Genomic DNA, 21975 nt, shown 5'->3' with positions numbered 1-21975 from the left:
TTAAGGTTCTAGTCATGCGATGGAGCCACTGGGATGAGGACAAAGAAAGAGAAGAGTGAGGAAAACATGAACAAATGGAAATGGGCTATTGAACAAAAGTTCATTTGGCCAAACCGTCTTTCGTCAGGTGGAAAGAAACATTTAGTCAGACGGCTTTGTTTGCTAAAGTCAATCAACTTCATGCTGCAGCTGCCTGATGAATGTAGTGACTAATTCATCTGACATGCAAACTTTTATCAAATGCCTGAGTGCAGCTGAATGCGCCTGGCTTCTAAAAACTGGAACTGAGAAGTTAAAGGTCCGACCTCCGGCTCCTGTCATCAGAGGTACACAGACACAGAACCTCAGCAGCTTCAGGACATCACATCAGTACAAATGCTCTTTTCTGCAACCGCCTTCTGAAACATATCAGTGCCACAAGTCATCAACTATGAAAAGTTTCAATCACTAAAACTCATTAATGAATGCTTCTGTAAATTCAATCGGAGGAATTGTAAACGGTTGTTGCCGGGTGGATGACCTGTGTTTCTCTCTCTATCCATATTGGATCTGGTCCAAACCCAGACTGCTGCAGCTGCTCTGATTCGCTCCAGCGCAGTTTCATGATGTTCATCAAAGCCATGTGTGGTGCTTGATGCCTTTTTGCTCTGTTGCCTTGGATAGGGAGACGCCGACAAGGTACAGATGCAAATCTCTCACTGCCTAATGATTCGATTCTGAAATTTAGGGCTATGATCAAATTCAGAAACAACTTTCCAGTTCAAAAGACCAGAAGATTCTGTTTAAATTGTGTGACCGACTAGAGGAGAAGAAGACATTGTAAACAAATAGATCATTTATTTTAAACAAATTCAGACTGTATCAAATTCCATCAGTTTAGATTCCCTCATCAAAAACTTTCCTGCTCTGATACTTCCAGGCATATTTGAGAAATCCTTGAATCTCCATAGCAACCACTAAGCTGTGCAAAACATCTGCATGGACCTAACACCACCTCACAGAGCAGCCTTCCTCTGAGACTCCCGCACTCAGCTCCTTCAGACTAGCCAGCAGGAATTAGCAAGCACCTGGTGGACCTGCAGATCTGTTAAGCTCATTGTAGGAGCTGCTTCTCAGTGAAACACTAGTAAAAAAGATTAACAGAGGAGCCATGTTGTGATGACTGAAGTAAAAAACTTACTCAAAATTAGGGCTGTGACGATTCCTTAATGATTCGAGTAACTTGATTATTAGGATTCCTCGAGAAAACTTATCTGCCTCCTGACCTCATTAAATCATGCTTTATTATTTATCACACCATGTTCTTACCGGGTCATTATTTGCATTCTCTCGCGCACCAAACCAGTTTTTGTGTTTGGTCTGGGAGGATTTTATTGATTTATGAAAACGTCCGGGTTTTTATTGTATGAGGGGGAGCAATAAGCATTCTGAGATTGACCAGAGTGCAGCATCCTGTTTCCTCCCAGAGATGCTGCCTGGTGGCCTGTTCAGAGCGAACAGCAGGGAAGACCACGGCTGGAGAATTTACACAGGTGAGCGGATGAACTGAACACAGTGAGTAGCTGTCCTGTGGTTGATGCTTAATGTAAGTGTAGATTTATGGATGAACTGGAAAATAAATGTCATATCTTTCCGGTACATAGTAGCTGGTAGATGTTTCTGTGTGTGACGAACGAAGGTATCAAATCCCATCATAAACACAAAAGCTAAAAATGGCTGGCAGGGTGAGAAAGCTGGAGTACAGACATTTTTTATCAGCATATTTGTGAGTCTGCCTTTTTATTATTAGATTGAATATAATTTCAGATTCTTGTATAACTCAGAAAGTGAGCTGTTATTGTTACAGGTTAATTTTCTAAACTACAGAAAAGTTATTGTTATTCCTCAATTGTGAGGAATTGGACTGATGTTGATATCCATAGTAACACATCTGTAATAGTTCACCAATAGTTTATTTGATCATTCTTTTTATATGATTCTCATTTTATACCATTCTTTTTATTACTTGTTTAATTGTAAGAATAATCGATGGAATGTTTGATTACTAAAATATTACTTTAAAACAGACCTACTAAAACTACATAGAGTAAATGAGACGAGGCGACATGCAGCACACTCACAAATAGAAGTGCCAAAGACGTACAACTTAAACACATTTTATAATTGATTTTTCAATATGTTGAATCAATTCTGAATACCCAGGACTGGGAAATTAGATTTTCTTTTCTCACTACTTCTACTTTAGGGTAAGACCATCATAAAGTGAGAAAAATAAGCAAGGAAGAAAGACACTTCTCTGACAGGAAGCACTCAGAACGCCATCACACTGGCCTGACATTCACCTCGGAACCATTTAATAGACATTGGATAAGCTAACATTCAGGTAATTTTCTGGATATGTGTGTGTGTGTGTGTGTGTGTGTGTGTGTGTGTGTGTGCGTGCATGTGTGGGAAAAGCTGAGCGTAGGCCTGGGGCGGGTGTCTCACTTTATCTTTTCATACTGCTGTGTGCACCCTTCGTTTCCCAGAGACGAGGTTAACAAAACACCTCTGCAGGGGAGTCAGCTCATGGAAGGACAAACACACACACACACACACACACACACACACACACACACACACACACACACACACACACACACATGCACGAACACACCCACACACTCACAATATGGTCACTCCTCTCATCCTGGCTCTCCCTCTCCTCTGTCTGTCTCCTTGGCCCCTGGTGGTTTACTTGCTTAAATCCTGGGGGCCTGAGCCGCTGGAGGCCTGCGATGCGTAATGCAACACAAACACACAAACACGCTGCGCCTGCGAACGCACCCCGATCCAGGTGGAAAGCGCTCATCAGGCCCCCATTGGACCCCATCGGGACCCTCTGTCTGCCTCAGAGACCCATAATGACAAAATCATTCCAAGCAGCATGCAAACCAAAACACTTTGCATTTACTGTAATAGAAAAGTGATATTCATTACTAACTTTTACCCTCTCACTGCAGCATCTTTATTTTAAGTGAGGATGTCAGGATCGCTAATGTAAATTCATGATTTGCATGGATCATTTTTTTATCTCAGTTTTTAATCCTAGTACAAACAATTCAAATTAAGTTATTTTTAATCAATCAGGGATTCAGCCATATGTGGACTTTTCACTGTTGTAAAAACAGTAAAAATGTTTACAGTTGTTTCTGACATTTGCTGTTTTTTTTTTTTTTTTTTTGTCTTTTAAACATTTCAATTGAAATGCTTACCCTTAGATTAGGGCTTTTGTGTGTAATTCATTTTGGATGAATTACACACAGAAGAAGCCTCACATTTTTCAGTTTCCCATTTCTGACACAAACTCCTCCTTCCAGTAGGTGGCAGTAGTGGCCCCTAAGATCTACTGGACAAAAAATAAACAGGATGTATGGAGAACAAGCTTTTAATCTGAAAACCTACACTGCAGGAAGATGAAATCTAATCTCTATCAGCACCTTTAAAACATTAATCAGTAAGTATAATAAATGATTATAGCACCTATCACAAACATTAAAATCACAAAGGGTTTCACAAAAACACAAACATAAAATCAACTAACCCTCGTTAGCATAGTGCATGACAACATTGTTTTTAACTTTCCTATAGAGGAGTTTCAGCCTCTCACCTCGTTTAAGATCACTGCAGCAATTCAGTCAGACAGAAGTCTGAGATTAAAGAAGGTTGATTCAAAATCTCCACTATTTTTTATTTTTTATTTTTCAGTAATCGAGATGGACTTGCTGGTGGGATTTCCATCAATGATTTTCCACGTCACCCAGGTCGACTTTTGCCCAAAGTCAGAAACTTTTGCTCAGATTGTACTTTGTAATTTTTCCTTTTCCATTGACCTTTTCTAATGTTACACTTCAAAATAGGCAAAAAACTTTGATAAACGGTTAAAAAACAAGATTTAGGTTTCTGGACCAGTTTTTATCAAGAGCTGAACTAAAACTAAGGTAAAGTATTGTGTATTTCTCAGTCACATTGTGCCATTTTATAGCACAATCAAGTAACTATGTTACTTCCAGTTGTTATGAAAATGTATATATAAAATATGACTTAAAAGAAATTTGACTTAGTGTTTTAACACATTGAAATTGGGCCTCTGTCTCTTTAAGAAACTCCTTCTCTTTCTGAAGCGCCGCCTTCAGAAAGTCATCACAACATGGCTCCTCTATTAACCCTTTAATAACATGTTGGCCAGCGTTTCACTGAGAAGTAGCTCCTTTAATGAGCTCAGTAAACAAACAGATCCATCAGATGTTTGCGAAAATTTGATGGACCACCAGCAAATGTTGAAGCTGTAAGCTCAGAACAAAATAGAAAACATCATAAACAAATAAACATGATATATTTGTTAGTGCTTGCAAAACTATGGATTATTGTAATAAAAGCCTAATTAAATGTTGAAAAACGTCACTTCTTTTCCCTATGCAGTTAGTTATAAGTCTGTTTATTTTTCTGCAATCCGGTTAGAAAGTTGGGCCCTTCTTCAGGCCTTTCCTCATGTCTGCACATAAAATGACAGTAAAGCTTCTTATCGCTGCCCTCCAACAATAACTTACTGTCTACTACTGTTCTTCATGAAGGACACATTTTTAGGTGCACAGCTATAAATCAGTCGTGCCGATAGACTCTCCAAATCAAAGCCTTAAATCTCAGCTACTGTTACCATGACGCTGCTGGCTGTTTGTATGATTGATGTTCTGCCTGCTGATATCTTGCTTGGCTTCCAGTTGTGCCGTTCTCTGGTGTCAGGTGATAGAACCGGTTCAGAACCGTTTCATAACAGAACTCTGCTCTAAGCATCTCCACAACGGATTCCTTGATGTTTTATAAGAAAAGTCTGACAAATGGATTTATGTTCTCCACTAACTAATTAGATCCATTCTGAAGCTGCTTGGTTTTAATTTAGGGTATGAGATGGATAAAAAGGTTTGTCAGACTTTTTAAATTTTGGAAAATTTGAACCCATTTTCCTTCCATTTCATAATTCTGCTCTGCTTTGCGTTGTCTGGTCTCATTAAAACTATATTAATAAAGTATACTTTGCAAGGCATTGATGAAGTTGAAGAAGGAAATGACGAATAACTGAACAATAAGGTAAATGTTCATAAGTGATTAAGAAATAAATAAACATGCATCCTAGCGAAAGGAAGCGTCCGCACGGAAAACACTGCAGTAAGTCTGTCAGGCCAATCGGTGGCGCTGTGACGCAGCAATAGAACGATGCAACAAGCACTGAACCGTACCAGGTTTGCGTTTCGTGAGTGATTTTAAAAAGATGCTGCTCGTCTGTACACAATGAACTTTGACATTTTTCCCCACAGTTTCAAAAACAATTGCTTCTGGTCTCCAAGAACGCCAGATCAAATACCTTTAAAGGTTTTTATAAAATAATTTTTTGGACGTTTTTGTTCTTCCAATTGGGTCTCTGTTGCTTCTAGAAATAGTCCATGCGCTAATGAATCCTAAACATTTCATGGTTTTTGATGTGTATGAAGTGCGTGTGTTCACTTTTACTTGGGGGTGTGGCCAGCAGTAGCTTATTTGCATAAAAGTGATGTTAACTTGAAACAGCTCATATTAAAAGCAGCTCAAAGTAGGAAGGAGAGAAACCTCACAATCTGAGAACAATTTTGTGCAAAAGATTTAGTGAGTATGTTTTGTATAGACCACAGTCCTATATTAGCTTGTTTAAAATGAAGCATAATGGGTCACCTTTAACGTCTTCTTTAATGTGAATTTGTGCTGGTAAATTAATAGACAAGTTTTAGATTCAGATGTTTCCTACTTTTGTAAAACTTCTATAATTTACGGATTATTTATTTATTTATCTATTTCACTTTTTTGCAATTTTCTTTAAAATAATAATAATTTTTAAAAAAAGACTGAAAAAAGGTGCAAATAAAGTAATCACAGAAGGCTCTGTTAAAGGCCGCTTCACCGTGTTGGACTTGGATAAACCTCCTCAGGAAACAGGACATGAATCTGTATGCTGCTGCACACCTCCATCCTTTTCAAATGTGTATTTATGTGAAAATATCCCCGTGTTTACCCCGCTGGCTCTGAGCACACACTGATGCTTCACAGGAACAGATGTATATATAGCAAACGCAGAGACGACCTGGAAGAACAGCTTCTTCTGGGTCGGGGTAGAAAAACGAAGATTCAGAGTCTCTGAACAGATTTTAGTGAAATAAATTGGGCTGAATGAAGCCTTCACATGAAGCTCCTCTGGCAGATTCAAGGTGTGAACGGCCTGAATTAACCCTTGATGTCTTCCTCTGCAGAGAAAGCACAGCATGCACAGCAGGTTGTGGCCTGTAGACGGCGCTGTTCTCTCATTTTGATTTTGGCCATCATGCCAAAATGAGAGCTTGTTTCAGCTGAAACAAGCTCTCATTATGTTCATCACAGTGTCTTTAAGCTGTTTTATATAAAACTCCATGAGGAGAAAATTCAGAAATAAAACCTATTTCTAGGTGATTTTGTTTAGATTTAAACAAGGGAATGGAAAGCGTCACTTTTAAGTGTAAAACTGGTGCTATAACTACAAATCTGTTGGAGCGGATCATAAGATTCATCAATTCAAAAACAAATGTGTCGTTATTTTGGTATCAAAAACAACATGGAAGACAGATCACACCGCAACAGCATTTGTGGTTTTCAAGAAATTTCATCTGTGGGACATGCGGAAATATTAAAATGTAAAAAGTTTGGAGAGAGACATTTGTTTTTAAATGACTTTTTTATTTGTACAGTTATACATTTCATATTTCTATATTTATTTATATATCTCTTCAAAAGTTTTGCTGCCAATTTTCAGTGTCAGCTGTAAGGATTAGACCAGTTTGCGCCGATTTGAACCAGTAATTTAACAAACCGATTTACATTTTTGTTTTATAGTTGCTCAACGATAAAATGTCTTTTTCTGAAATCGAAATCTCATCAAAGATCTGAAACATCAAAAAGGGCTTCAGACTGTTTTCTTATTTAAAAAAAAAGTAAATTTCCAGATTTTGGGGTCATAAATTGTTTCCTGTGTTGTTGACCATTTATTTATTTTATTTTTCCATTCTTGACTTGGGATGAAACAAATTCTTTAAAAGGTGCTTAATTGAAATATCACCGACCATATTTACAGTGTTTGCAAAAAAGCTCCACTTATAGCTGAAAATTTATAGTTTGTTTTTTTGTTTTTTTTTTTTTTTTTTTTACATTTTTGTTACAGTTGTACCCAATATTTTTGATCATGACAAATACATCCATTTTTCTTAAATATTAAGAAAAATGATTAAGATATTCTTAATCATTATATCTAATTAAGAAATGGCCTCATAATCAAGCTAACGTTACTTTATTATGTCTTTCTGGGAATAAAAGTCCCAACAACTAAATCCACCAATTGCATTGTTCAAAAAGGGGAGTGAGATTTGCAAAAAGTGTTTTTTTTGCAAATCTCTACATGAAAAACAAAAACAAAACAAGCAAAAAAAATTGTCCATGGTGACCTAAATGATAAAGTTATGGCTGATTTTCCAGCTGAGCTTTAATATCAGGGCAGTTTTTGAAAAGAACGTCAGAACATATTTCACAATACGGAACAAAACGCGGGCACCACATGAGTAGTTGGAAACAGGTTGAAGTTAACAATTTTTCCCAACATAAACAACCTGCAGTCAATGGAAAATGTGACTAATTTATAAAATCTGCAGTCTGACAGTTGTTAGAGCCAAAGAAGAAGAACAGGTTCAACGCTAACATGAAACAGAGGATGAGAATTTATCATGAGAAAGAAATGTCTTATACTGTGCCTTGCAAACCATCCACACTCTGTGAACCTTTTCATGTTAATGATTTTTAAAACACAAAAAAACCAAAACAAAAAACAGAAGGTGTGTCGTTCAGCCCCGTGAGTAGAGCCATGTTTTAGGGTTTGTCTCCATCTTTGCACATCAAGTGATTGAAATTCTTGCCCGTTTTTATGGAAAAGTGCCTGAAACTCAATCAAAGTGGTTGAAAAGTAAAAACCAGATTTGTGTTATCAGTTTTCAAATGGATTTAAGCTCACACTTCGACTGGGCCATTCTAACACCTTGCTATGCTTCCGTACCTCAGTATGTTTAGGCCTGTCCAGCTGGAAAGCAAACATCAGTTGTTTTCCAGGTTTTCTCCCATTTTTGCCCTGGAATTAGCTCCATATATATCATTATCATGACACTGCCAGCACTTTGTAACCCTTTGGATGATGAACAGCATCAACATTTAGGTATAAAATGTAAACCTTTGTTAAATCTGACCAGACCATCTTCTTTCTCTTTTTCTAGTTGTCTAAAACTACAAACAAAGTCTCTTTATCGGATTCGGTCAACCATGACTTTATTCTTGTTTCTCTTTCATGATTTTCAATTAGAGACTAATCGGTTCGATTGATCTCCAACCGAAAATTCAACATGATCCATCCTCCCAACTCCACATACCCACCGTTCGTGATGGTTTTAGATTTTCTACCAAAAGAATGTTTCTCAAATTGTTTATCCTTTCAATGCCACTTCATGAAATTCTTACTCTCGCATAACATCCCCAAAAACATACATTGAAGTTTGGGGTTTTAACATGTTCAGGATGAGAATACTTCAGTTTTTTTTTTCTTTTTTACAATATAAATCTCTGTACCATGTTTTAAAAAAGTCCTGCGTTAAACCCAGAATGGGGCCACAGATGTGTCCTTGGTGCGGCATGCTGGGCTTGGTGCAGCGTGCTGGGCTGTTTCAGAGCTTCTCCCCATCGTCCTCCATCATTGTTTTGACTGCTGATTGTCTGTGAGATCAAAAGCTGGTCCTGCTGACCTCCGCTTCAACTATGAAAGTGTGACAAAGAGGCTGAATGGATGGCAGATTTCACACCGAGGAGGACTTGAACGGAGAAGAGAAGAAAGGAGTCATCAAACCCCGGCTGGATGGAATCGTCCTGACAAGAACATGAACAAAACCAGAACTGCCAGCCTGTTGATGCTTCACTGTTCGGCTGAAGACGTCTCTCATGATATACGAATAGTTTCAATCTTTTTTTTTCTCTCTTATGATTCAAAGTAAGCTTGCTAAGTTGAAAGTACAACTGCAGAAAAAAAGCTGAATATATTTTAAAAAAACAAAAAACGTGAAGCAAGAATGCAGTAGCTGGTTTTTATACTTGAAGAGCTTTGGTTCTCACAATAGGTAGGTGTGTGGGTCTTTGTATTACAGCTGGGTGGGTCAAATCTTCAGTCATAATACTCAAAATGGCCTTGTGACTGTATGTGGGAGGGAGGCAGCACCAGAAGGAGAGATAACACCGAGGACAGGATGTGAGAGAAAGAATGGTTACGATAAAGATGAAGTTTGCTTGAAAAGAAAAGGAGGTGGAAATTCTGAAGGGTGAAAGGTGAAACAAAATCAAAAGTTCCTGCATCACCATGCTGCCTGTGTGTGTGCATCGGCGTGTGTGCGTGCGCGTGTGTGTGCCCACGAGTGTCTGGGTGTATTTATATGCTTCAGGCTCCACTAGAGCTTATTTGCCCCTAAAAATAACACACACAGCCAACACCGCAACCCTCTCACACACACAAACACACACGCACACATGTACTCCAAAACTCACTTTAACACACATTTGCGGAGAGATGCCGTAAAAGTCCCAGAGTTATCTCCACACCCGGTGCCAGTGCCGCGGCCCCAGCAGGCTGGGAGCCAACCAGTAGCTGGTTGTGGGTGTTCGCCTGTATAAGGTTCCGATCTGCGTACAATAGCTGTGAACAGCTGATTGGTTCTAAATGCAGGACCTGGCAGAAGATTCCTGCGCTTCCTGTATCCGAGGTTGAGAGTGAACATAAACGAAGCTGAACGTCACAGCAGCCAATCACAGAGAGCTGGACAACATTTATCAGAATGGGATTCGGTTGTTTCTAGTACTTGAGCGTTACAACTTAATTAATGCTTAAGCTAAAACGGAACCCACATTTACATCCACATCCTTTCTCATCCCTGACCTTCTGTTTTGAACATTAATGTTGGTAGTGCGGCATCTCAGTAGTTTCAGGACTTTGAAAACAAACATTTTCACTTTAACACTTGAAAACTGAGCTATAAGTTGAACTTGCAAATTCAGTTACAAATTGAAATATTTTCCCTGCTCAAACATTTTTTACACACATTCCGTTAACGTCAAAATTACCCAATTTTGCAATTGCGGTGTTTTCATTAAGTCGGAAACGAAGTTAGAATCAGGCATGAGGAAGTTTGTTCACAGTAAAAGTTATTAAAAACATGCAGCGCCGCCATCGTCCTCCAAAATGTCTAATAAAGTAAGTTGCGTTTCACTGAGGATCCGTTGAGTCTATATATTGTAGTTATGTTATGAGCAAGAACGAGGTTTAATTGGCTCCCTGAGGTAACGACAGATAGAGGGAAATTATTATGAAAGTGACAAAAAGACAAGAAAAGGAGAAGAGAAGAAACAGAAGAAAGCCTCCGTTTAGATGCTAATGTGGCTTCAGAGCCGGCGAACTGCAGAGACGTGAGTAACACTCGTTCCTTAAGCGAAATGAATCACCTTAGATAACTGATTAACAGTCAGTGTTATAACATGTTAATCTGACAGCAGACTCATTCATGTTGCTCTGTTTTGTTCCACATCTTATCAATAATTATACAGAATAAACATGACAAGAGATGAATTTTAACTATAAGAATATTTTGCAGTATCTGGGAAGAACATGGATAAAATGTCTGCGGCAATGTGCAAACGACTTACGAATAACTTAGAAGATATGCGACCTATATCCTCTTCAATTAGTTGCATCAATAGTTGACTTCCTGTTTGATTGGTGATGCTTTTTGTTTTGAAGCATCACAAGCCCTACGTGTTTTTTAACACTTAGCGTAAAGGCAGCTTAACGGCAATCAAGACAGAAGATAAGTTACCTACATCGAAGACAAGCACATAAAATATGTTTTATTATCAGTACTTATGATTGAGACAAAAGGCAAGTATGTGATGTTTATTATATAAATAAGTACTTGTTTTAAATGTGTGATTTAAACTGGGCATTTGTTTAACCAGATGCCAAAACTAAAGATAATTTACATTTTAAACGTCATTTTAAGGTATGTTAATATGAATCAGTAAAGTATGCATAGAATGCTACAGCTAATAATGCTTGACTTAATTTTAATACATTTGTTTCTTTCTCTAATCCCTTCAACACTGTAGTGGTCTATTAAAGGCCATTCGGTCAAACTTCAGAACAGCGGTCTTCAGAAATGTAGTTGAACAGTCCCGCAGTCATCATTGATCATTTTAAAACTAATAATTTTAGTTTTAAAAAAAATATTATTTCATCATAATGTTGAAATTACAACATCATAATGTTGAAATTACAATAATACTTGACTGAACACCAACATAAATTAGTGTTTTCTTTTTAAACAACCTAATTAAAAAGACAAAAATAAATGGATAAAAAACAGAATTAGGAACAAAACTCACTGGTTTCTGATCAATGTGAGCACTGACCATGGTAACATACGTGTTAATAGTTAATAGTTTTTTCCAGAAAATCCAGCTTTAATCCTCCATCCTGGTTACATAAATCCAGTAAAGCAGATGATAGCAAGTTGGTCAGGTGGAGTTTGTTTGGTCATGTGACAGTGATGGTCATGCAGCACAGGATTGTGGGACGTTTAACTGAGACAAAGAAATCAGCTGTGTGGTTGTTTATTTTAAATGTGTCAGCAGAGTAGTGAAATATTTGTAAGATATAAAAAATATTGGTAAAAATGGGTTATTGGCCATAACAGCAATATTAATATCGGATATTGACATCGGCAAAACTTTATCATAGGTACATCTTTGGTTAAGAAACATGTCTTTGGGTTTTTGTTCTATTTATTTATGCCACAATAACATACATGCAATAAAAAAAATGATTCTGCAATGAAATGTTTCTTTAACTGTAACATCAGATTTTACCATCATAACCTGATAATACAAGCAAATTAATCTTACATTTTAATAACCTTCACAGTAAGACGCTGTTTTATTAACTAACTTGATTATTGGTGCATAAATGAATAATTTCACTAGTAAAGATGCTAACACAGTTAGCTTTCACGGTGAAAGTGAAAGTGCGGTATAGCGCTATAATGGTTTCATAAAACCAGGATACTGGATTAAACTCACCTGTTTATCTCCTCAGCAAAGTTAAAAAAAATTGGCTCTCATCTAGTATTGCATTTATAATGAGATATTTTATCACAACCTGGCAGCTTTCAGGTTGTTTTTATTTCCACACTCACTTTGGACAGATAAGGAGATGGGCCTGCTTGTGAAAATTTACATCATTCATGAGCAGCAGACAGGTTCCGACATGCAGCATTTACTGGTGCTGCTTACTGTTTACACAGTTTAATGTGTGTATTGTACATGGTTTCCTATGTATATTAAAAACTTCTGTATCAGTCATTTAAAGAATGTATTAATATACACAAATACAGTGCGAATAGTTTTTAATTCACCAACATCAGAAACTTTGAGTTTCCATGTTGAAATTTGATTTCTGTTTGGAATGAAACATTTCAAGGGATAAAACAGATTGAAGCAGTGACTGTTTTCATAAATGGATTAAATGACGCACTAATTATGTGTCACATAGTGACTGTCAAGCGTCGCTTCCAGTGAACCTCCCTGACGTGTCGTCTCACAGCTCCAAACTGGCAACAAAATCCATCCGCCCCTCAGCCACAGGCAGGCAGAACCATGGATCGAATGATTCTCTGCCGAGAGCTCAGTGTCGTATAACTCCTCCGAGTTCTTTTCTGTTTAAAATCACTTAAAAATAAACTGCTCACAAATTGATAACTTGTGTGGTCTGTAAATATGTTTCACATTACAGAGAGGAAAGGACTTAAGAATTCGCATCCGTCTCGTTTGCATCTGACAGCAGATTTTTACACTTGTAGTTTTGCTCTGGTGACGTCTGACAAAAAATGGACAAAGGCAGAGATAATACTACACATAACATCAACAGTACTTAATATACTAGTAAAATTCTAAACTTATTTTTAATTTGCCATAAATAGGTTGTGGTTCCTAGACTGAACCAGCACAAGCTGTGGCTGTTCAAAGTTCAGTCCTACTGGCTGATATTATGTCAAAGAAAACAGCAGAAGTGCCTCCATATTATGGTAGTAGACATTACTGGTTGGCGCTTGCAAAGCAGCCAATCAAGGTCATTTTTTTTAGCTCTGGCTGGTTGCAGTCCTGAGAGTGGAGATAAGGAAGACAGTAGATATTAGCTTGTTTGTTAGAGCTAATGGGCTCCACACACAGGACAACATGGAAAAGCAACAGTTTTTGAAACCTTGGCCTGGACTCAACTGTGGCGTTTGGCTGAAGAGGGCAAACAAGTTGTCGCCTCGTGAGAGTCAGCCCTTAGTCAACCCTGCTGTCCAATGTGTGCATTAATCCATATTAAGGTATATTTGGTTTTGAATTATTGAAACCGGCAGTTCTAAGAATTTTTAGAGATAATCTCAAGTATTTGTGGGTTTCAGCCATTAGTGTGTGGCCGTGGTCCCTGACCCCCACTAATACCAGAACTTAACTACATATATGTTGCAACTAGTGTCTCACAGCTATGTCCAAATGTAGTTTGGACATATTTCTAGACATATTTATGCATGTGCTTCTCTACATTAGAACGTGAGTGGAAACAATCAGTCAGCTATCATTGGTAGGGGAGTGAAAAACAATAAAAGGAACTGAAAGTCGACTTCAGAGTTAAGATCAGGTTCTGGTCTTCAGGTTAATGACATGATTTTGTGTTTGTGTTGTTCAGGAGTTTCTGATATGTGGTTTCCTGTGCTATTCTGTTAAGGTTGGTCCTTTCTGTTTAGTGTTGTCGTCACTTCCTGTTTTATTTCTCTCCCCTTTCTGAGTTTTTCCCCACCATTATGTTTATACACTTGTAGTTTCTGGTATTTCTGTGAGTTCAGTTTCTGTTCTGCCATTCTTTAAATTTGATCCATTCATCCCTACTTGTCAAGTTTATGAGTTTTTTTTCTGATATCACCACTTTTGGATGAAATATTTGGTTTTTGGACTTTCCTTTTGCACTTACTGTCCTCTGCCTCTCTCTTCACCTGCATCAGAAACACACCAAAGCGACAACAGAGCGCAGCACTAAATATCTAAATGTGGCAGTTTTGATTTGTGGCTATGCACTGCAGTACCTCACAATGAATATGCCAGAGACATGCACACGTTCACACACACACATAGCAACAAACAGAAAACCAAAGCAGTCATACTTTCCATACAATGCAGAGATACGATGACATGATGTAAGTATATTTAGCAGCTGGGGTGAGCAAATCACATGTAAGATAAAGTTACAACAGTATTCACGTCTTTATCGCGATTGCCTTTGTTTCTCTATCTCTTGCATCAGGGTGACAGAAGACTGTGACGTCCTAACTTGAACTCACTGTTTCCCACAAGGGTTTAAAAAGTAAATAGTCTGTTCTTTGTGGTTTAGAAAGCAATGTGCCGTCTTCAGACAATAAATAAGGACTATAATCCTTTCTGTAAAGGAGATTTGTGCCAGTTTAACTAAACAAACAAATGACTTTCAGCCAGGCTCATTTTCTTAACCTGTCTCTATGTAACCTTTCAGGCGTAGCGATGGTTCTTAGCCACCCTCCGGCTAGAGATTCAGGCATTCTGATCAGCCTCTGAAAATGTCACAAAAATGATTGATGTGCTGACTGAATAACTGGACTGATTTAATTCTATATAGCTGTATGTGAATGGGTTCTGTTTGTCTTGGAAAGTGCCTGGAGAAAACGTCCATCCATTGTTTGACCCGTTTATCCCTGCAGGGTAGCAGAAGAACTAGTGCTACGTTCAGTGGTGATTGTGTGAGAGCCTGGGTCCATCCTGGACAGGTTCCTGGTTCATCACAGGGAGACAACATCTGCAGCAAGATCATTTTTGTGTTCATCACATGGTTAAAGCCTGAAACTGTCCAATACACAACTCCCATTTGGCAACCTCCTGTGATTTCTGCAGATGGATGGATGGATGGATGGATGGATGGATGGATGGATGGATGGATGGATGGATGGATGGATGGATGGATGGATGGATGGATGGATGGATGGATGGATGGATGGATGGATGGATGGATGGATGGATGGATGGATGGATGGAGTCAGGGTTTTTTTCAATATTCAGTCAACTTTAAGTAAATGGATTTACATTGATAGCCAACAATAAGTAAAACATATCAAACAGTCAACCAAACTGTACATCATCAAAATGTGAGAATTATTGCACAGTTTAACCTTTATAAAAGCAATTCAGAAAATTTTGATTGTTTTGCAACATTTATGAAATATTGTCATGATGTTTCTTTTCTTAATACAAAAAAGCAATGACTTCACTGATGTTTTTTTCATTGGTTTACCTCAGTTCTCTTAGTGTTCAGTTTGAACCTTAGTTCCGTTATGGTGCATTCACTTTAAATCGGCGGTATCATGTGTTTTCAAGGCACATAGCACCACTTGATAGCACTATTAAGTCACTATGTTACCTTCAGTTCTAAAAATGAATTAAATATGACTTAAAAGAAATCTGACTTCCTAATTTGATGCCTTGAAATTAGCCACACTTTCAAGTGTCTCTTTAAAACCTCCTGCTCTTTCTGAAGAGCAGGCGGAGCCATGTTGTGAATTCATCACTAACCCTTTAGCAACATTTTTACCAGCATTTCATTGAGAAATACCTCATGTATTGAGCTCAGCTGATGCACAATACCACCGAATGTTTGCTAATGGCTGATTGCTAGTCTGAAGGAGCTGAGTGGGGAGTTGTGGGTTAAGGGCTGCTCTGTGAGGCAGAAGCTCAGAAGCTTTGAAGCTGAAGCTCTGAGGAGAAGCTGAGCCTTGAAGGCGGGTTTAGGTCCAACCAGGTGATTTGTACAGCTGAGTGGTTGCCACAGAGATTAAAGGATTTCTCCAACATGCACGTAAGAACCAAGGGAACACTCCAGGTATGTTTTTGATGAAGGAATAACATTAAAACTTCACATAAAGTTCAAAAAATTCCATTTTACATTATACTGCCCCTTTAATCAAACTCTGGTTTGTTTACCTAGAAAGTCCGGCTCATTTGAGGAGCCATGCAGAATCAACCCTGACGCAGGTTGTAGTCATCACATTAGCAAGTTCTAACAGAAGAGGCCTCAACTGTTTTTCAATCATTTGTTTGGCTGCATTTTTGCTTTGGAGTAGGAACAGCAAATCGAAACAGACTCACAAACAACATGGCAAGTTGTTCACATGGCAAGGAGGCAGAAAGCATCGCCATAACAACCATTAGCTGGACATCTAGTGGTACAATGAGATAAGACACAATCACAGAACACGCTGTAAATAGCCACTGGAAAATTGTCAATGTACTGCAGACATGCATGATTGAAGAGTTTTATGCAAATCAGAAAAAGACAGACATCAATTTGATGCAAAAATCTAAAATATTTGGAATAAATGCCTTCTTGCAGCATTGTTTTGATCTTGAACGTTTTCTTAATATTAAAATATAGTAATATATGTTATTACTATTACTGCTAAGTTTGACAACCACTACTTTCTGGAAATATGTGTATGTCACTGAAAAAATGACTGCAGCTGACTCCACCACTGCTTCTGATTCAGTTTAAATCACAATCCCACAATCCTGTGCTGCATCACAATCACTGTCATGTAACCAAGCAAAGATAGAAACAAACATCAACAAGATGGAAATAAATATGATGTTGTTAATATCAGCCCATTTTTATTAATCGCAGCGATGCTGATATGTTAAAACGTGAGTAATATCGACCGATGCCGATATTAGTGCCAATATATCGTACATCCCTACCTCTGACATTTGTTTTAATTGGATTACACTGCAAAAATTTTTGGTTCAAATATTTTAATACACTTGAAATAAGACAAAACTAGCTTAAGTAACTTTTTCACAAGATATAGGAGTTTGTTTATGATCATCATTAATATTCATGGGAAAGTATTAATTACACTGAAAGAAAAAAATTCTGTCAGTGGGACTTTTGATCAATATTCAAGAATTATTGACCTAAACTAAGCTGTTACATCTTATCAAAGAGTTACATGCAAGCTAGTTTTGCCTTATTTCAACTGTACAAAGATATTTGCATTACAAAGAAGAAAATGGCACAATTTAATATTTTTGCAACATAATTAGCAACAATTAGCATATTACCTGAAAGAAACCTGAATTTGAAGTATGAACAGAGATATAGAAAAGCTGTTTTCTATATTAAGGTGAACTATCTGTCATATGATCCAAGGTAAACTGAACATTCCCAGCATCATGTAGTCGATGCAAGGTTAGAGAAGAACTAACAGAGTGACAGTGCGTCCTTGAAGCTGTAACATGCGGCCAGTTACACAGCAGAGATGAAAAACAAAACCTCACAGGGGGAGCCAAATCATCTTGCTTCTGATCTAATCTCCTTTCATTGAGTTTTAGTGATCTGTTGGGGGCTTCCAGGGGCCACATGCATTAAGGCCTTGCTCACATGTAGTTGCCACATGTTTTATAGCTGCTTGTTAACAGTCCCTCTGACTGCTGGCCATCCTTTGACCCTCGCTGAAGCCTTGACGACTGCTGCGGACCACACAGATTCGTCTGAGCAGTGTAAATCCCAGAGAGCAGAGCGGCAGCGCTGCGGCCTGCCTGTACACGTCCTGCTGTGTGCTGCTGTCACCACACCTTCAGCTCCCAAACAGCACAATTATCTTGCACCCAGTGACAGAGTTCAAGGCAGCTCGAGCTGTTTGGCTCGAGCAGTGACTTCCACTGATGAATCTGTCAACAGCGTCAGTTAGCCCGTCTGCGGCGCGATCCCAACGCAAACATGAGAGGGTCGTTATAAATCTCACAAGGTCGCCGTCACGAGGACACATGCGACGTCTTCAGCAGATGTTTGTGTCAGCGGTGATTTGTCAGCAAATAATGGATCTTTGCGGCAGGTAGAGTTTGTATCAACTACGAAGGAAAGAGAGTGGGGGGGAGGGGCAACAAGAGGTTGACCTCTAAGAAGAACAGATTTTCTGTAGGTAATGGAAATGAATGGCAGCAGAGAATGGAGCGGAGCCTGAAGAGGAATGCAGAAAGTGAGCTAAACACCTCCCACAGGTCTGCTGGGAGAGCAGGCACACACATGTGGCCCAACCGACCGGCTCCCAGGACCCGGGAGGAGGCGGCACGCCGGCCCAGCGGGGACTCACCGCTTTACGCCTCCAGTCTAGTACAAACCTCAGTTCATCCACAGTCAGGATGTAACACTCAGAAATGATTTACATTTCTATAAAGGACAATTTAAAAACAAAGAATTTCTAGCTTTTTTGTTTTGCATCCTAAACATCCTCTCTGTTTCTGATAAAGACACAAAGGTGTGTTTTCATACAGAAACCCTCAGTTTCTGTCTCCATTATTGATCACGTTCTGTGAGATGTATTTAAGGAAAACTTTATCAAAACAATCATGTTCGTCTTTAGCAAAGAAACAGTTTGTGTGAGCAGAGTTATCTCTCGCTGTATTAGAGCATAATGTAACACAGTGTGACCCCTCCCCCACCTGTTGATGTGCACTGTGGGTGAGCTGAAAGACAACTTTCACCGTCCTGTCGCTTCTAAGCAAAAATGATTTCCAACTTAATTCTATAGTTTCCTTCAAAAGTGTGCTTCAAAATGAAAATGACAATAAAAAATTTGATCGCACTAAAAGTCAATTATGTTGTAACATTATAAAATTTTTTATAAATGCAAACAGTTTAAATAAACTATATGCATTTAGTCAAAATTTAGGAGAAGAAAAATCAATCTGTGTTTCCAGATTAAGCCAAGATTATTAATCCTCATGGATTCAAAAATAACAAAATTTCCCCCAGCTGAGAGTTCTTCTAAAATCATGACCATAAAGTGGCCTCATGTCCAGTTTCTGCAGCTAAATGGAGCCTAATGTCCTCCTCATGCTGCATGTTGTCTCATCAGCAGGCTGGAAAAGACCATTACAATTCCCCTCACTGACAAGTACAAAGCCCAAACCTGAAGAATCAATATCTTACATCATTCTGGCAACAGCAGGAATAATGTGTTAGGTTATAAAGTGGAAGATGAAGGCAGGTGCAAGAATCCAAATTATCAGTAATATTGATATCAATATCACTGGGGAGGTACGATTGATGCTAATTTCAGATGACATTTTATTTGATTTCTGTTTTTTTTCATTTAGTTTTTCAAATCGATCTAAAATCAGATTTGAAAAACCGCTAAGTTTTTCTTTTTTGCCCTTTGCTTTGGGAAAAAAAAGCTAACTATATAGGTTATATATATATATTTTTATGTTCCTGTTTGTTGAGCTAATTTTTTAAATTAAAAAACCATTTTGTGGACACTTTTAAGATTTGTCAAAATTCTGTCTGAGGTTTTAACAAAATAGTACAAAAGAAAAACCACAAATATTTCAAAAGTGAGTAACAGAAAGCATCGCATCAGTACCGGAGACATGGGATCGATACCAGAGCCATGCGGTATCCCATATCGGTATTTTGAAAAATTTCATCTCATTTTTTTAATTTTTTTTTTTTTTTTGCCATGTCTTGGTCTAGTGAAGCTGGAGAATGTCGAATTGGCCCAAAAATATATTTAGATGTAAAAAAGACAAAAAATTTTCAGCAACTTATTTTTCTATGGATTGTATAAATATTATAGGTACAACAATTTAATTTGTCACTGAAAACTTCTCCTTTTTAGAATAAACATGTGGGATTCTTTGTTTTGTTGAGTTCTTTTGTGCAAAAGTTTTCTACTCCCCTCCGTAAGAGTGTCAGCTATTAAACCTCTGGCAGAGTGTGTGTGTGCGCGCGCGCGCGCGTGTGTGAGAGAGAGGCAGGGAGCATGAGATGGTTAACAATTAACCTGAGCGGCCGCTGAGCCGGAGGTAACGAGGACAGGCGATGCGGAGATCTGAGTGAACACAGCAAGAGAACAGGTGTGTGTGTGTGGGTGTGTGTGTGTGCGTGTGTGTGTGTGTGTGTGTGTGTGTGTGTGTGTGTGTGTGTGTGTGTGTGTGTGTGTGTGTGTGTGTGTGTGTGTGTGTGTGTGTGTGTGTGTGTGTGTGTGTGAATGCGTGCGCGCCCCGTGGGTATGCAGGGAGAAAGTGAGAAGCAGTGCTCCGGTCAGGAGAAATGAAAACAAAACTGGAGGCTCAGAAACTTACAGCCAGTTGCTGGCGCTGACGGAGAGGAGCGCGCAGCAGAGCATCAGGACGCAGCGCAGAACAAGATCCTCACTCATCTTGACAGGCAGAGACTGGAGGTCCGGCGGGCCGAATAATCCCCAGGTAAGCGGGGCTCGGAGGACGGAGAGTAAAGCAGACTGCGGGATGTTAATCCATCGTCCCGCATCCAGGGGATCCCGTCCCGTCCTCTGCCACTGGCAGCTTCCACGCCACGACACAGAGCGCTCAGATATATGTGAAGAGAAACTAAGTGTCTTAAGAAAAAAAAAAAAGGAAAGAAAGAAATTTTAACTTGGATGTTTTTTAGTCTGCTTGTTTTCCCTTTCTGCTGCGCATTACTGAAAGCGCGTGGAGAGGTGAACCAGCTCTTCCTCCTTGCGCGCCGGTCTGACACGCTGAGTCCGTCCCGTCCCGTCGGCTCTGCCCTGCCACATGCGCACAGCTTGAGTGGCCCCCCCTGCACACACACCGCCGTCTCTCCGTGAGTCTGATGAGGAGAGACCGGGAGCGCAGACTTTAGCTGAGGGGCGGTGCCAGGATGGAGAGGTATGCCACCAGGATGGGAGGTTTTCTTCTTCTTTCCCAAATCTTCGTTTTCGTGAGGATGAAGTAGGCGGGTTGAGTGAGCTGCTGAAGTGTTGTTTATATATATATATATATGTGTGTGTGTGTGTGTGTGGGGTGTGTGTGTGTGTGTGTGTGTGTGTGTGTGGGGTGTGTGTGTGTGTGTGTGTGTGTGTGTGGGGTGTGTGTGTGTGTGTGTGTGTGTGTGTGGGTGGGTGTGTGTGTTTGTGTGTGTGCGTGTGTGTGTTTTAGAGTCTCCTGGGAGGATGCAATAGCGCGGCCATTCACTATTGCCCTCCCATGCCACTCACCACTCCTGTCCAACATGCAAACACACGCGCCTCGCTCACACCACACACACCACACATGCACAAACACACACACACACACACACACACACACACACACACACACACACACACACACACACACACACACACACACACACACACACACACACACACACACACCTCTCGGCTTGGCCTCGCCACCAAATATTCTGCGGCGAACGTGGCTATTAAAAGCTCGGCTGCAGAATGTCTACGCTTAAAACCAGAAACATTCAAATAATCAGACAAACAACACCGTTGCTGCTCACCCAGCAGAAGCTCATACATGTAGGTGGGATGTGTGTGAAACTTCTAACGCTTCATGACTGACGCAGACTAAAGAGAACGAGATGAATGCTGAGCAGTGAGAGGAAAATGATGCATTCAAAAACTCAGACATGGAGGTCTGTTAGTTTAAATGACATTTGATGGATTCCAATTTGTCCATAATAATGATTTATTAACTATACTTGGTTAATATTGGTAATCCTCAGGGTTCTGGACGGGGATCCTTTCTGTTGTCGTTGCCTTCTTTAGGCAATGTCAGTGTTATATTTATTCTTATGTTGGTGAAACCATGCCTTGCTCAATAGTTGCTGTAAGTCTGGAATTTTTATCTATATTTTACTTTTTTGTCATCTACCAAAAAATTTGTAAATAGTTTTAACCAGGATTGCTTCTCCCT

The 21975-nt window shown here is 39.2% G+C and overlaps 1 protein-coding gene across 1 annotated transcript in view; it reads right to left on the bottom strand.

Moving 5' to 3' along the window:
- wnt4 (wingless-type MMTV integration site family, member 4) overlaps positions 1-20865 on the bottom strand; it is a 32573-nt gene extending 11708 nt beyond the window's left edge. Inside the window, exon 1 of the mRNA XM_055023953.1 lies at positions 20377-20865. Within this exon, the coding sequence (XP_054879928.1) occupies positions 20377-20453 (77 nt within the window). The 5' untranslated portion in view covers positions 20454-20865. The remainder of the gene's footprint in view (positions 1-20376) is intronic.
- Between the last annotated feature and the right edge of the window lie 1110 nt (positions 20866-21975).

This window comes from Poeciliopsis prolifica, unplaced genomic scaffold (genome assembly GCF_027474105.1).
Source record: "Poeciliopsis prolifica strain line A6 unplaced genomic scaffold, Auburn_PproV2 SCAFFOLD003, whole genome shotgun sequence".
NCBI classification, from domain to species: Eukaryota; Metazoa; Chordata; class Actinopteri; order Cyprinodontiformes; family Poeciliidae; genus Poeciliopsis; species Poeciliopsis prolifica.
The sequence above is the reverse complement of the archived record's forward strand: the minus strand, read 5'-3'. Positions and strand labels throughout refer to the sequence as shown.